Source organism: Haliotis rufescens, unplaced genomic scaffold (assembly GCF_023055435.1).
Source record: "Haliotis rufescens isolate VD_foot unplaced genomic scaffold, xgHalRufe1.0.p SCAF_30, whole genome shotgun sequence".
NCBI classification, from domain to species: Eukaryota; Metazoa; Mollusca; class Gastropoda; order Lepetellida; family Haliotidae; genus Haliotis; species Haliotis rufescens.
The window spans coordinates 6,003,951-6,018,588 of NW_025964002.1; the positions used below are offsets into that span (position 1 = coordinate 6,003,951).

A 14,638-nucleotide genomic window follows, 5' to 3' on the forward strand; every position below is an offset into this window, starting at 1 on the left:
TGAACAATTACTCCATATTTCAGTTAATCCAAAAATATCAAACGAATCACAAAATTAATTAAATTCTTTATTTGGAATTTTGTTACTTAGGCCGTTTACATTCCATGTCATGAGAGTTATGACATGACTGTCCTCACCACCTCCGACCCATCCTTATTCCTATCTGCGACTTGAGTAATTAGGTTGAACCACTGACTGTGAGACATTCTCATGCATTTCTCGTGCACCTCGAGATCCCTCAGAGGGTATATATGAGCGCGTTTTGGTGAGTTCAACTACAAAGTTGTTTTCAAGATCAAATGACAGGACCTCACCATTATCAAAAACATGTTTATCAAAACGCAAACGGCATCTCTCTCCCCCAGCGCTGGCTTTTTCCATTACTGACAAGTAGAGATTGCTGCAGAGCATCAATTGCTCCCTGCAATATAATGTTATGTGCAGAGGAAGGAAGTGTAAGCTATGGGAGGAGAGAATTTGTGTTAAGTACAAATTGGTTGTTATTAATGTACTTATCTTTGGAAAGCACAATAAAAGAAACAGTGTCTTTAATTGGTCAGCACAAAGAAAACCCAGGCAAAACTTGATATATACCCACTATTAGTACCAATAAAAAATATCCTATATAGATAAAACAACAAATATCATTCTAAAGCATGCTTTTGCAGCAAATATCAATATTTCTGGTCAAAATGTTTAAAATAGTAAACACAAAAAATGTAATGAATCCACTCTAAATATACTTCAGTTCAAATGTAAAAATTCACGCAATCATTAATGGATTCCCATTTATCTAGCAGCAAGTTAGGAACATACAGTTTGGTCATGTTATCTATAAATATTGAGAATTATCTTACATATTGTAAAAACAAAGGCCATAGGTCACTTTTTCTCAAAACTTCGTTTAAGTAATCACAAACTAAAAATTGAAACAATTGTAGATATACAAAAACACCAACCCCATTTGAACAACGTCTCTGTGAAACATGTGATGTCTCAGAAGATGAACAACATTACGCACTGTCTTACATAATACAACCAAGACAGAGAATCACAAATAATCCCCAATCATGATAAAGAATTTGGTACACTCTATTAAAAGGAGCAGATTCTTAATAAGTTTACCAACAGTTATCCAGAAACAACTTCCAAGATCTGTTAACATATCAACAATTAAAAACAAATTCCTTGTACATGTATGTACAACATTACCATAGTTTTGCTCAATTCTCATATTGTTTCCATATCATTATAATACACTTGTTTTTTAAATAAAATTCTTATAATGTACCTCCTTTGAATGTTAAAATGTTCCTGTGTTTTTTAATTGTCGTTAATTGTGCATGTATTTTGTAGTTTGTGATTGTGTAATATTGCCACTGTTTCTTCATGGAATGTTCCGCAATACATATCTCATCTAAAACATCTTTGTTGTATAATAGTTTCTTACAGTTGTTTACGGGGGCATGGTTGGCCCAGTCGCCGAAGGCGCTGCAATTCGCTATGCAGAGTTGTGTCCCTTTGACACGCCAGAAACCTATGACAGTGTGTTTGAATCTCGGTTCGCCCCGATTTTGTTGTCAGCACAAAACCCTTGCTCGTTGGTTTCACCAAAGTGGTGAACGTCTAAGACCTGCATCACTTCAGACTTTCCTCCCACATCAAGCTGACACGGAATACTATTCAAGACGGCGTTAAACCCAACTACCTCACTCACTCTTGTGTATGGTTCCGTTTGGTTAACTGGGTTTGTGTTGTGATTGCTTCCGGCTTAGATTTGAAATTTGTTTAAAAGAATGTTACTATGTTCAACCCAAACATCGTGAAGATATCATGCAACCGTATTATCCTTTTGGAAAATAATTGCAAACTACAGACCAACCTGTTGATTTCCTATGTATCCAGAAGCAAAGAACATATACAGGTGTATGATCTCTGCTGGAAGTTTTTTTTTTTTGTCAAAGCAATAAACCATGCAGAAACGTAAACCGCCGCATGAAACGGTATGTACCATACATTACATACAGTGAAGTATTTAAAACAATGCTGTGCTCAACTATGCACAGCAAGCGCCATACATGTGATTATGAAGACAACTAATAAAATATTTCTCATATCAAAGCCGTTGTTTTATAATTACATGTGTTGTTTATTGAACAAAGTCATATTTTATAGAAGCCTGTTATTTAATCGTGTTGAACAATATGTTGCAATGGCAGTGTGAAAATTGAGTGCGCGTGACAGGCTTGGCCTAAATTCCTTCCTGGAATGCTTCTCGATGGCTGCCTGAATAACATACGATACATTGCAAAGGTAGTGCGCAATTGAGCTGTTCGGGTAAGGGAGATAATCACTCACTCTCAGTGATACAGCTTGAATAAGATACGATGTACAGCAATGCAAGGTCAGTGCGTGATTTATCATTTCTATACTACGCCTATAGCTAAAGGAGATAATCGCCCAATACGCAATAGTTTATTCTTACAAAATATAGACCGGTTAACTTTAGCGAAATGGGATCATTTTAAGATCTTTTAAAAACAAAATGAACAAATGTCATGGGTTATCAGCATTACGAAAAGTGACTAAGTCTCAGAATAGCAAGACGATTTTGAAATATCTCTTATTGCTGGAAAAGATAAACATCAACATTTCACGCACATTTCACATGATTTGTATGTTTCGTTTCGGTAACTGTGTGGCTTGAAATTTATGAGAAACCAACATGTCGACTTACATGCTATAAATTTAACCTCTCCCGTATACTTCCCCGCCTTAAGGGCGGGGAAGAATAAGAGCCTTTCACGTTTATTCCTTACAGTTAAAGAAAAATCCTCCGACATACTAAGGCTACTACCTTTAAGGAGTTTACCGTTACGCAGAACAGGCTCCTTTGGTCCATCTCTAAATTTAACTATTATTGATTTGCCATTATTTGTGCGATAACATCTTTCAATATTCCTATCAGAATCGTCCATTTTCATAATGTCCTTTTTGATGTCACGAACACTGTTTTCACAGTCTTCCTAGATTTCTTTCTGTTCAGGTTTTGGAACTCCATAAAACAGTAAAATTGTTCCGACGTCTTTGGTTTTCAAGGGAGTCCACTTTACTCGTAAGGGATGTAAGGTCATTTCTCAAAGAACGATTTTCTTTTTCTGACAAGGTGCACTCTGACGTTAGATCAGTTACATGAGTATTTCAGGACTCAATAGACAGGGACATTGTCGTCAGCTTCGATGACAAGACAGCCTGATAACTGTCAACTTTTGAAGAAACACCTTTAATTTCAGCAAGCAATTTTCCAAATTCAGAATTTCCTTCCTCGGTTAAAGTCAGCTTCAAATGTTTTGATGCAGAAGTGTCACGCGTGTCTGGCCCCGGGTTGGATTCGACGTCTGAACGTCTGTATGGCTCTTGTAGGTGACACAGTTTGACATGTTGGGTTTTTTATATCGTGATTTGATATTTCTTCAGCTACAGCTACAAAACCAAATATTGTAGTTATTATCTGATGATTCAGTTATTACGTGATAGTGATGCAGTTATTATCTGATGATGCAGTTATTACGTGATAGTGATGTAGTTATTACCTGATAGTGATGCAGTTATTACCTGATAGTGATGCAGTTATTATCTGATGATGCAGTTATTACCTGATAGTGATGCAGTTATTACCTGATAGTGATGCAGTTATTACCTGATGATGCAGTTATTACCTGATAGCAATGTAGTTGTTACCTCATAATAATGTAGTTGTTATCTGATGATGCAGTTATTTCGTGATAGTGATGTAGTTGTTATCTGATGATGCAGTTATTACGTGATAGTGATGTAGTTGTTACCTGATAGTGATGTAGTTTTTACCTGATAATGATGTAGTGGTAATCCAGACTAACGCTAAAAATGTTTTTTTATTATAAAATTTCGAAAACACCTTAAGTTATGATTTACACGGCGGTTAATTGAAGTCACTTTTTTTCTAAACTATTAAAAATAATGGCTAAGTTTAGCTGAATGTTTTTCATGGATCAGAGTGTGTTTGCGTTTTGAAAATGAATCTGAGGTTTTCTGAGAAGGTGCGTCTGTTGTGAAGAATGCCTTCTCTGTGTCTTGCTGTGAGCGAATCGTCCGCTGGACGCCACTGAGCGTTTGGTCGAAGGGACAACGTCAGTCTCTAGAACAGGATGATGCAAAAAAACATTAGTTGGTGATAATTCGAATGAGATAATAACTAATAAGTCATTTACTACCTCGGAGCCTCGATACCCTTTATCGGTAGTGGAGTTAGGGCAGTAAAGTACGCAATACTTCAATAGTGTCAATGAGAGGAAATCTTTGACCTGGAAATAATCCTAATTAATACTTACCCAACCGAGACATCAACAATGACTATCAAATGAAAGTTAATTTCCTGATCGTTAACCTCAGTATTCATATTGTTTGATGGCCGTCTTGAAGCCCCTTTGTCAAAACATATGAGATGTACCAGGCTGCTCCATAACACTTTCAAAAACATAATCAATTACATGTGACTCGGTATTATAAGCATACATAGCATAGACAACGGACCCTATCATCTGTGATAAAGTTACATTTCAATTCTTGTAGTGTCAGGACGTGTGTGTTTCCCACCTGCTTTAATGGACCCTGCTGTTTCCTCAAAGCTTTTATCATGAAAATGATCATAGGAACCACAGGCATCAAGGCAATCATCCACCCAATCGCAGTAGCCTCAACAGGGTAGGTGTACTTCCCGTAGGTGGGAGAATCGTACTGGGCAATCGTCATGATGAACACAACCTGTGTGTTAAGGATTGAAAGCAGAACTATATAATATGATCGACGTTTCATATATTGTGTTCTGAATATTGTCACAAATTGGGGGAACTAAAGGCACCATCCTCAGTTAAATGGGAATAGAATCGGCTCTGTAGCCTGCACCAAAAAAAAACTTTTAATGAAAAGTCATTATGTTTCCCTGTTAATTAAATGCGGCGTAATCATTTTCGATTAGTGATGCCAGGTCATGCGACAAGGTGAACGTATCCCGCCCCACCGGTGGCATCCACCACACATACATGTATATGTTAAAACTACCCGCCTCACTGAACTTAAGAGTTTCCTACTGCATCAAAATTACCCCACAAAGCTAATTGAAGATAGCATACAGAAGGCGCTAGGTATTGATCAACTACAACTGAGAGAAAAATCTGAAGAAAACAATATGGGGAATAAGTAAACTCTAGTATCTACCTGCAGCCCTAATCATGACAAAACATTATCCATGGTTCAATCATACCTGCCTATTTTGAATCAAAGTATTAAGATGGAGAAGATACAAATGGAAGAGCAAATACAAAATTATCAACAGCCAAAGACAACCCAAAAATCGAAGAAAGATTTTGACAAGTTCTAAATTTGATTCTGTTGTCATCACTCCACAGGTTTCTAAGTGCGGTGACAAACGTTGCCTTACTTGCAGCAATATAATTGAAGGCTGTCCAGTCCAAATTACAAAGGACACCAAATTTACTGTAAAACAAAATATGACTTCTGACACTAGAAATGTTATTGACTTGATTGTTTGAAGTGGATGCAATGAAAAGTACATCGGAAAGACAGAAGTTAAATTAAAAAGAAGAATGAATCTTCACCGTTCACAAATAAAGCAGCCACACAACCGCACGATTCCACTCAGTGAACATTTAGAAACATGTGGAAGCGGCAACGTTTTAGTTTTCCCGCTATCAGGCAAATGTTTTACCATGAACCTACATTGTTTCATAAAGAGCAACATTCCATTCATAAATATGCGTAAAGGCGTAATCTATTTGTCCATTATCACCTTGGTACTGTGATGTCATAATTCTCCTAAATGTTATGACGTTATTGTTAATTAATACTATATATATAGTGACGAGCGAACGCTTTAACCACTAGGCTTCCCGACAGCCCCGGATCAAATCTGAAGTTTAGTTGTTCCAGAGCAATGTTACAAAGGCACCAACTCACCAAAATGGATGTTTCAGAAAAATATAGCGGGTTTGTTCCTCCTACTTATATTGAGTTGCAAAGCTGTTAGGGACATCACTGCTAGTAATGCCAATCACCATTTAATAAATGTTACATATGTATTGATAAAACAAAAAATATTTGGTTTAGATTGTTGTGTGTCCAAAACATTACATGGAAATATGCCGACGTTCCTTTACTTGCTCATTCATTCATTCATTCATGAATCTTTTAACATCACGCCAACACTTGCCCGGTTGAGTAATGATTCTCACTTACCACAAGTGTTGCCGGAGTGATGATGCTCCACAGGACTTTGACCAGCACAGGCAGAGGACGTCCACACATCATGTCAACATCCTCACTCAGCTGCTTGATACCTTCAGTGAACAATGTCATCATGAGACTGTAGGTATCATACAGTGATAGATTGGGCAGATTAAAGGATCAGACATATACGTTCCAAAAATAAGATTGTCCAGGAGGTGGGGTCACGAACTTAGGAAGCTGTGTTTCACTCTGAGTGTGAAAGTTTCTCATAACACCAGCTAGTGGTTTAAATGGCCCAGAGTCACCATCAAAAACATCATCTCAACGAATTGTTCCCATACTATGTGAACTAGCCCTCCCGATTATCCCGTTGGCAACATAGAGATATTTCAGGAATATTAGTTTCAATCTTATTTTACAATTCACGTAATTACACACAGGTAAATGTACAGAGTTACCGTAGAACCAGACAGCAGCCACACACTCCAGGGTACAGAATAGGAACATCGAGACAGCCACCAGGTACCAGTCCAGGAGTTGCATGATGTACGGACCACCCTGAAAGTATGGACAGGGATATCTTGTAAATATGTGTAACAACTATATATGTCAAAGTGACAATCATTTCTCCATAAGACTGTATGACAAGATGAATAACAACGTTCCGATTGTCAACTTTTCCTTTGTGTTGATGAATATTCCAGAAGCTCCAGTCTTTTAATGACAACTTTTCAAAACCTTTGAGGTCTTTCTACCAAGATCTAAAAGCTCGTCATACGCCAATCGGTCAAAATTTTCGTAATCAGGCATAAAACATTCAAGACCTTCAAGACTTCCTTAAAGCCTTCAAAAAGTCTTATGGTATAAGACAATTCCAAACTTGATGCACAAGTACAATGGACACTGTTTATGAAAATTGTTTTTTCGGTTTTAGAGTAACCGATTTGCTGGGACTGGCAACTGATTTCTTTTGATTATGGAAAGGTGTTTTTCCCTTTTGTGTATCACTGGAAACATTAACAGTGTTTCACTGCAAAAGGCATGACACGTATTAAGCATTTGTATACCTTACCTGTGTACATATGATGATACCAGGACAAAAGGCAAGGACACATAGAGCTGCTGTGACCAGACCTCGTCTATGTCTGAGTATCAGGGGAAACTGATCTATCACCGTCGTGGACAGGAGCTCAACAATCATGAACTGCAATTCAAAAAAACTGGATTTTAAATTAAGCCATCAGTCTTCGTAATCACGCTCAGTCCAGGAAGTTACAGACAGAACCCTCACGTATTCTATATATACGTTACTACAAGGAACAGGAGAATCAGCTTATGTTTCCTCGTATTTGCGTTTTGTTTACGATGCCATGGTTTTATAAATATATATTTTTTCTAATAATATATTGCCTCACCTGTGAGTCTAATCCTACAGTCAGTAACATCAGGAAAAATAGAAACGACCACATCTGTGGAAGCGGGAGTTGTGAGAGAGCTTCTGGGTAGGCAACGAATCCTAATCCTGGTCCTTTGCAAAGGAAATGTTCATACTCGTCAGTCACTGGTACATGTTTATCCACGTGAAATTGTTTAGTATGCTTAATTATTAGACCCTACAAGAAATTATGTACATTTCGAGTTAGAAAATGCAGATTGAGATTCATTTAAGAATCTCACCTGATGACACAACTTCAGATATTGAGACGCCCACTCTTTCAGCCATAACACCCAGGATGGCAAACGTGACAAATCCAGCGAATATGCTTGTGCCTTCTGAGACAGTGCATAAGATAATAGAGTCCCTGAATAGTAAGAGCAGATGCTTAGTTTTGGATGAATATGGTAACACATACATGTACACTGTAGCTGATGTGATATGGTTCTATGTATTATCAAAGAATGATGTACATGCCAATGGTAGAATATATGATAGCTACGCGACAAATTGCAAACAAACAATGAAGGACGATGCGTGGCTTATTAAAGCATTGTTTTATCATGACGTCATTTCTGGAGATTCTAACATATGCTCACAACTTGATGACGTCATATATTGGACGACGTTATGTTTGAGAGGTACACTACAACGCAAAAGTCTTTTATTTTATTTCGCAATATTTCCTCATAGTGTTTGTAAAACTTTTGCGTAGCTACGCGTGGACAAGTGTTTCCCAATAGATGTGGCTGGGCCACACAGATAAATGCAGTGGATAAACGACAGCATCCAAAAGTGGGAGAGATATGGCAATCAGTATTTGGAGAAAAGGTACCGATGATCGTGAGGATTATGAGAATATCCGGGAAATACCAAACTTAACCCATCTTCGTAAAATGGAATTGCAATTTCCGAGGTCAGATTCTATTCAGGGAGTCATCATCATTCAACTTTGGGTAAATATCTTCAAAGCCTGTACTTTTTATCGGCATCCTTGAAGAGGCTGGACGTGATGTTGATTTCTCATTTAAGCAATAAACGAGTCGTGGTCGTTGTTTATTGTTCAATAAAACACTGCAGGGACAATGAACCACTCGGGTGTACGCCCATCATGGTTTATTCTCCCTGCAGTGTTTTATTTATACGATAAACAACTCAAACTCCTCGTTCATTTCTTAATTTGTGAGTATCTTTGTTTTAACGTCATTGTTAACAGTGGCAACTCAGGCACTTTCTTCGATGTCAAGTTGGATAATGTATTTAATGCCTTCATGCACTGACACTTATAACATGTACTTATGTTATGAAGTAAACCCATGGGACGAGAATCATCACCTTAAAGTTGGTGCATTGAACTTGTTGTAGCTGGATGCTGTCATGATTACACCCCAGCCTGGACCAAGACTGTAAAACACCTGGATACAAGCTTCCGACCACACCTGTATAAATACATTACTCGCTTTGGAATATTTGGAGGTAATGTTGTATTTGATACATGTGTTATGAGAAAGTAGCTACAATATTAGTATACGTGGAAGTTGAAAAGTCTCAGGATGATACACTACTCGCATCACATTGTGTAAGACATGGAAGGACATTTCTAAACTGGACACAATTGCTTACCTGAAACAAAAAACCCGTGGAGATATGGTCCAAGTCAAAATAAGGAATTGCATTAGACATCATTTTTGTCACTGATTTGGATCTTTGGAAAAGGGTCTCCACATGTCTACCATGTAGCTTCACTTTATGTCTGCCACAAACCATTTTCAAACCTTTGATGAGGCCAATAAACAATTCATACCTGCCCCTTGAGGAGTTTGCTAAAATCAGGTTCAAGATAGTATAGAATCCCATCAACAGCGCCGGGCAGCATGGCGGCTCTAATGAAGATCGCCGTCAGGAGTATATAGGGTAGCAATGCGGTCACATATACAATCTGTAAACCACAAAGTGTAATTCCACATTTTGACACCATGATGAGAAAATTATGTGGAAAAATGGCCCAAGCAATTGTACAAATCAAACATACTATCAATATCGTTAACTCTACACTCTATAAACCATTGCGATAATGGTGAGTGTCGAAAATGAACATCCTGACGTTCTAATGGGACTTTGATATGAAAGCTGTGGGATCGGAGCAAATCATTTACACATAGGTACAGCATCCTCCCGAAATGTTGTGATGTGAAGTTTTAAGATGCGTTGTTTTGATAATGTGAAATGTCAAGGCAAGAGAATATCAAGTCTTGATTATCCACCGAAACTGATTCTTTTTGGCGTAAAGGGCACAATAGCTGTAAAAATTATATGAATGGACCACAAACAATCATTGATGACACCAGGTGTTGTCATGTGGAGATCGTGCAGTTTAATATTCCGCATTGAGAAAAAACATGTTGCCTTGTTATTGTTCCGTTTATATGACGACGGTCTGTATGTAGTCGAGTCCAGGCAAGATTATCCAGTGATTGATATCATGAGCATCGCTCCACGCAATTAGGATAACGTGACGTAAAATCAACCAGATCGTCCGATCCATTTAGTCAATTTTCATCATGTCGTTTAAGAAACAGTGTTCGAGGGAACATATTGTCCAACAATGTAATTCAGTCTTACCTTCCCACTAGCTTTGATTCCACGAAACAGACAGAGAAAAATACAGACATACGCCGCAAATAAACATCCAACTATATGCCACTGAACAAAGCCGATTTCGTGTATTCCACTTGATATATTCAGGACGTTGTACCTGAAAGAGAGTATTTTAGTTTCAGAATACAAAATGTCGGAATAAAGCGACAAAATCCTTTCCATATCAACAGAAATCTCTGCATAAAGCGGGCTCGATTTACGATTCCGACTATATCATGAGCATGTGTTTATGAATCACTATCAAACAGTGAACACAGACATCCATCACATGGTTGGTCGCAGATCGCCTACATGGAATGACATTTTGTGATTTGGGTGATCACGCACACATTCTACACAACACAACTCACTGGTAGAACTCCTCCACTGCTGTGTGAGATAACGTCTTGTTCCTCCACAGTTCAGCAATGCTGGGACCAGTACCATTGGTGCCTTCTACGTCCGTGATGTTCATGACGTTTGAAGAGTTCATTGAATGCGTTTTCAGAGTTGAGATGTCCTCAACACATAGCTCTGTGTTCCACCAGTTACCACAGGTTGTCCAGGGCAGAACACTGGAGCAGGAGTTCACCATGTAGTAGATAGGCCAGGCCAGAAGGATTTGATAATAGGGTTGACAGATTGCAACCTGGATGAGCGTTCCGACACCGATACCTACAAAAGCGAATAAGTACAATAGCCGCAAGAAAGTCTGCTAAAGGCGGAGTCGACTGTACGAATCTGACTGTATCATATGCATGTGTTTATGAATCACTTTCAAACTCTGATGTTACTAGGTGTTCTATTTGATAGTGTGGGCTCTAACTGTTTGTGACCCATCCTTCAGCAAAAGTCGTTTCATTCCTTTAACGACACAGAGCATAGCCTTGTTCTTACTTTTGGCAAAGGTTCTCGAAGGAGAGACAACAATGCAAATCTTCCAAAACAATGATTGATTTCGCCTCCGCCCCTTCTTGTGACCTTGGCTGCGTCTATGTGTTTAGGATGCCAGAAACAATACATTGACGTGGGCAGTTCTGTTTGCATTTTGTCATTCCATCCACATGACATTGATGTCCATAATAGTCGAATCCAGTTATTTCCTTTGGACATCCTAAACACGCTGGACATACAGAGACCGTCTCAGTTGTCTGGTGGATAGAGCCTCTACCGAGTGCAGAAGGTCGGTGGTTCGATCCCCGCTCGCATCATACCAAAAGATGCTAAAAGATGGTACTTGTTGTTTCCCTGTCTGGCGCTCGGCACTAAGGGATAAACAAGGATCGGATCGGCTCGGAATCAGAATACTGTGTCCGAGTGTGGTATCCATGTTACATTGACACACACGCACGCACGCACGCACGCACGCACGCACGCACGAACGCACGCACGAACGCACACACACGCACATTCGCATGCACGCGACAACGAGACATTCAACCCTATCTCATATCACCTCACATGTAAACACAAGAGTACAAACATTTAGAAATACGCAAATAATGATCAAATGCTAAAGACATAAACCTGGTTGTGCTGTAGACTTTACTGTATTCGTAATGAAAGCAGCGAACATACCTTTCAGGAGAGGGCAGAAATTCCACGTCTGTACAGCTCCTTTACCTGAGAACTGGGCCAGAGACGCCTCCAGGTAAAACAGAGGTAAGGCGGCGATAACGATGAATATCATGAAAGGAATCAAGAAAGCACCTGTACAGAAAAGTGATGTTTGTGAAAAATATAATAATTCGAGGATCAATAGTTTTGACAAGGGTATCAGCTTATATACCATAGTTGATGTTGGTGTTATTCATTTCAAGCATTTGGAAATAAATTATGTCTCCAATTTCCCAAAGACGCTTCTGATGTCAGTTATTTGTGAGTGAGATGTAAACTGAATTACCGTTGGTTAGCCACCGGTAATTGAGATCTGAACTGTTGGTTGGCCACTGATTAATGAGCGATAATTATCAAAGGAAGCTACTGACAATTCAACGCGATATGTTAATCTTGGCGTTATCCTGAACCTGGAAAGGTATTGTACTGTAGCGTTTTAGTAACATATAACCAGTCACTCGCTTTACCCATACGATGTCTCTAGATAAATGAGTGCGCACGTGTAACAGCGCCGGAAGTGCGTGTGTTGTGCGCTAGCAGACCACATGGCTGCCGACTGCACTTGACTGAGTGTATTTGCATTTAAAACACATCTGTGCCGTCATTCTATTGTTTGAACCCTCCATTATTTTTCAGGAATGGAGAGTTGCTTGTCAACTGTACATCATCTTGAAGCAGCATTTGAATTTTTCAAATATTTTCAACTACAGAATATTTTGTCAAAGTGTAAAAGTAGGAATGAGTTTTAAGAAGGGGAATATCCTCGTAACTCTCCATTCCTTAAAAATAATGGGCCTCGGTCCCTGCGGGGCCTCTGCTCCATTATTTTTAAGGAATGGAGAGTTACTCAGACATTCCCCTCTACGTAATGAGAGAATACACCCTTTCCCCGGAAAGCCGAGTGTTTGTTGTAGCTGCCAAAGTCATCACATGTACGTTGACATTTGTTTGATTCCTGTTATGGGTAAAGTGTGATAATAGAGGTCTGATGTATGCTGCTGTTGGTTGGTGAGTGTATCTTGCCCCACCGGTGGCACCCGTCACATACAAATGCACAAGTTAATTCTTCACAAGTAAATATACACGTGAACATATAGTACAAGTTAAAATAGGGAATTGCACTAGACTCTATTTTTGTCACTGGTACATCAAATTGGAAATGTCCTCCACATGTCTATCATAAAATGTTTTAAAGGTTTAACTGAGGCATTGAAAGTTGAACTTTTGAGCAACACTCGTATGACGCTCTTTGAAATCTTTGTAGAAAGTGCATGCTCGATTGTCCCTCAAAATTTGTGAAATGTTGACACCAATTAAAGGTCGGAGCTGCTGATATATTGCTCGACGCACGTGTGGGACCCCACGAAACAGTGAAGAGCCTTGTACCATGCATTGTAAAAAAGCATGTACATTGGAACAATATTGGAAAGAGAAACCACTCCAAACTGCAGATTCTTTGGGGCTTTTCACGAATCTACAGTCTTTCGTTGTTTCTTCATTACATATTTCAACAACATAGCTCATTGGTCGATCTTGAGTGAACGGGTTATGTTTAAGGACACCACGGCATGGCTTGTCAGCTTAATATGTGTGTGTGTGTGTGTGTGTGTGTGTGTGTGTGTGTGTGTGTGTGTGTGTGTGTGTGTGTGTGTGTGTGTGAGTGCGTGCGTGTGTGTGTGTGTGTGTGAAGTCTTTAAGTTGATATTAATGCTATTCAAAATATTACGTTATTTACAGAACGCTGTTTATACAAGGGCAAAAAAGAATCAGAATCCTTCACTGAAATGTCTTTTCGAGGTCTTTTTATGCCATATCTTTCAGCAATTGACAAAACCAGCAAGGTGCTGGAGCTAATATTGCAATCGGTTTGTCCCAGACTGCGGTTTTATTGTTTCCGGCATTCATGACGCCGATGTAATAAGGTTTCACTGTATAGATGACATTTAGCCTTACCTCCCCCATTTTTGTTGCAGAGGTAAGGGAATCTCCACAGATTACCAAACCCCACACAGTAGCCTGTCATAGACATGATGTAGTCCAACTGAGATGACCAGTGGTCTCGTTCTGGTCTCGCGTCGTCACCGGAAGTGTCATCCTTTTTCATCTCCACCAACCCTATCGTGATGTGCGATGGTGAAGCATCGTCGGGGCCATTCTCAGCGAACTCAGTGTCTGCCATCTTCTGCAAAAAGTTAACATTGTACAGAGTTCGAACCTCAAGACCACATTAAACAGAGTTCGTACCCGAAGACCACATTAAACAGAGTTCGTACCTCAAGACCACATTAAACAGAGTTCGAACCTCAAGACCACATTAAACAGAGTTCAAAATCTCAAGACCACACTATACAGAGTTCTAAACTTCAAGACCACATTATACAGAGTTCGAACCTAAAGGCCACATTATACAGAGTTCGAACCTCAAGACCACATTAAAGAGAGTTCGTACCCCAAGACCACATTATACAGAGTTCGAACCTCAAGACCATATATACAGAGTTCGAACCTCAAGACCACTTTAAACAGAGTTCAAAATCTCAAGACCAAACTATACAGAGGTCTAAACTTAAAGACCACATTATGCAGAGTTCTAAACTTCAAGACTACATTACACAGAGTTCGAACCTCAAGACCACATTATACAGAGTTCGAACCTCAAGACCA

The 14,638-nt window shown here is 39.2% G+C and overlaps 1 protein-coding gene across 3 annotated transcripts in view; it reads right to left on the reverse strand.

Annotated features, from left to right (window-relative positions):
- Positions 1-2,614: 2,614 nt before the first annotated feature.
- The window catches only part of LOC124143262 (sodium- and chloride-dependent GABA transporter 1-like), a 48,958-nt gene continuing 36,934 nt past the window's right edge, over positions 2,615-14,638 (reverse strand). For 2 of the 3 annotated variants that reach the window (XM_046512168.2, XM_048380450.1), the window contains 13 exons: positions 13,928-14,156; positions 11,936-12,067; positions 10,729-11,032; positions 10,343-10,475; positions 9,525-9,659; positions 9,056-9,159; positions 7,963-8,087; positions 7,701-7,813; positions 7,358-7,489; positions 6,744-6,843; positions 6,295-6,395; positions 4,636-4,803; positions 2,615-4,177 (listed from right to left, as the gene is read on the reverse strand). In XM_046512168.2, the coding sequence (XP_046368124.2) occupies positions 4,025-4,177; positions 4,636-4,803; positions 6,295-6,395; positions 6,744-6,843; positions 7,358-7,489; positions 7,701-7,813; positions 7,963-8,087; positions 9,056-9,159; positions 9,525-9,659; positions 10,343-10,475; positions 10,729-11,032; positions 11,936-12,067; positions 13,928-14,153 (1,926 nt within the window). In that variant the 5' untranslated portion in view covers positions 14,154-14,156 and the 3' untranslated portion in view covers positions 2,615-4,024. The remainder of the gene's footprint in view (positions 4,178-4,635; positions 4,804-6,294; positions 6,396-6,743; positions 6,844-7,357; positions 7,490-7,700; positions 7,814-7,962; positions 8,088-9,055; positions 9,160-9,524; positions 9,660-10,342; positions 10,476-10,728; positions 11,033-11,935; positions 12,068-13,927; positions 14,157-14,638) is intronic. The other variant, XM_048380451.1, reaches the window with a different exon arrangement.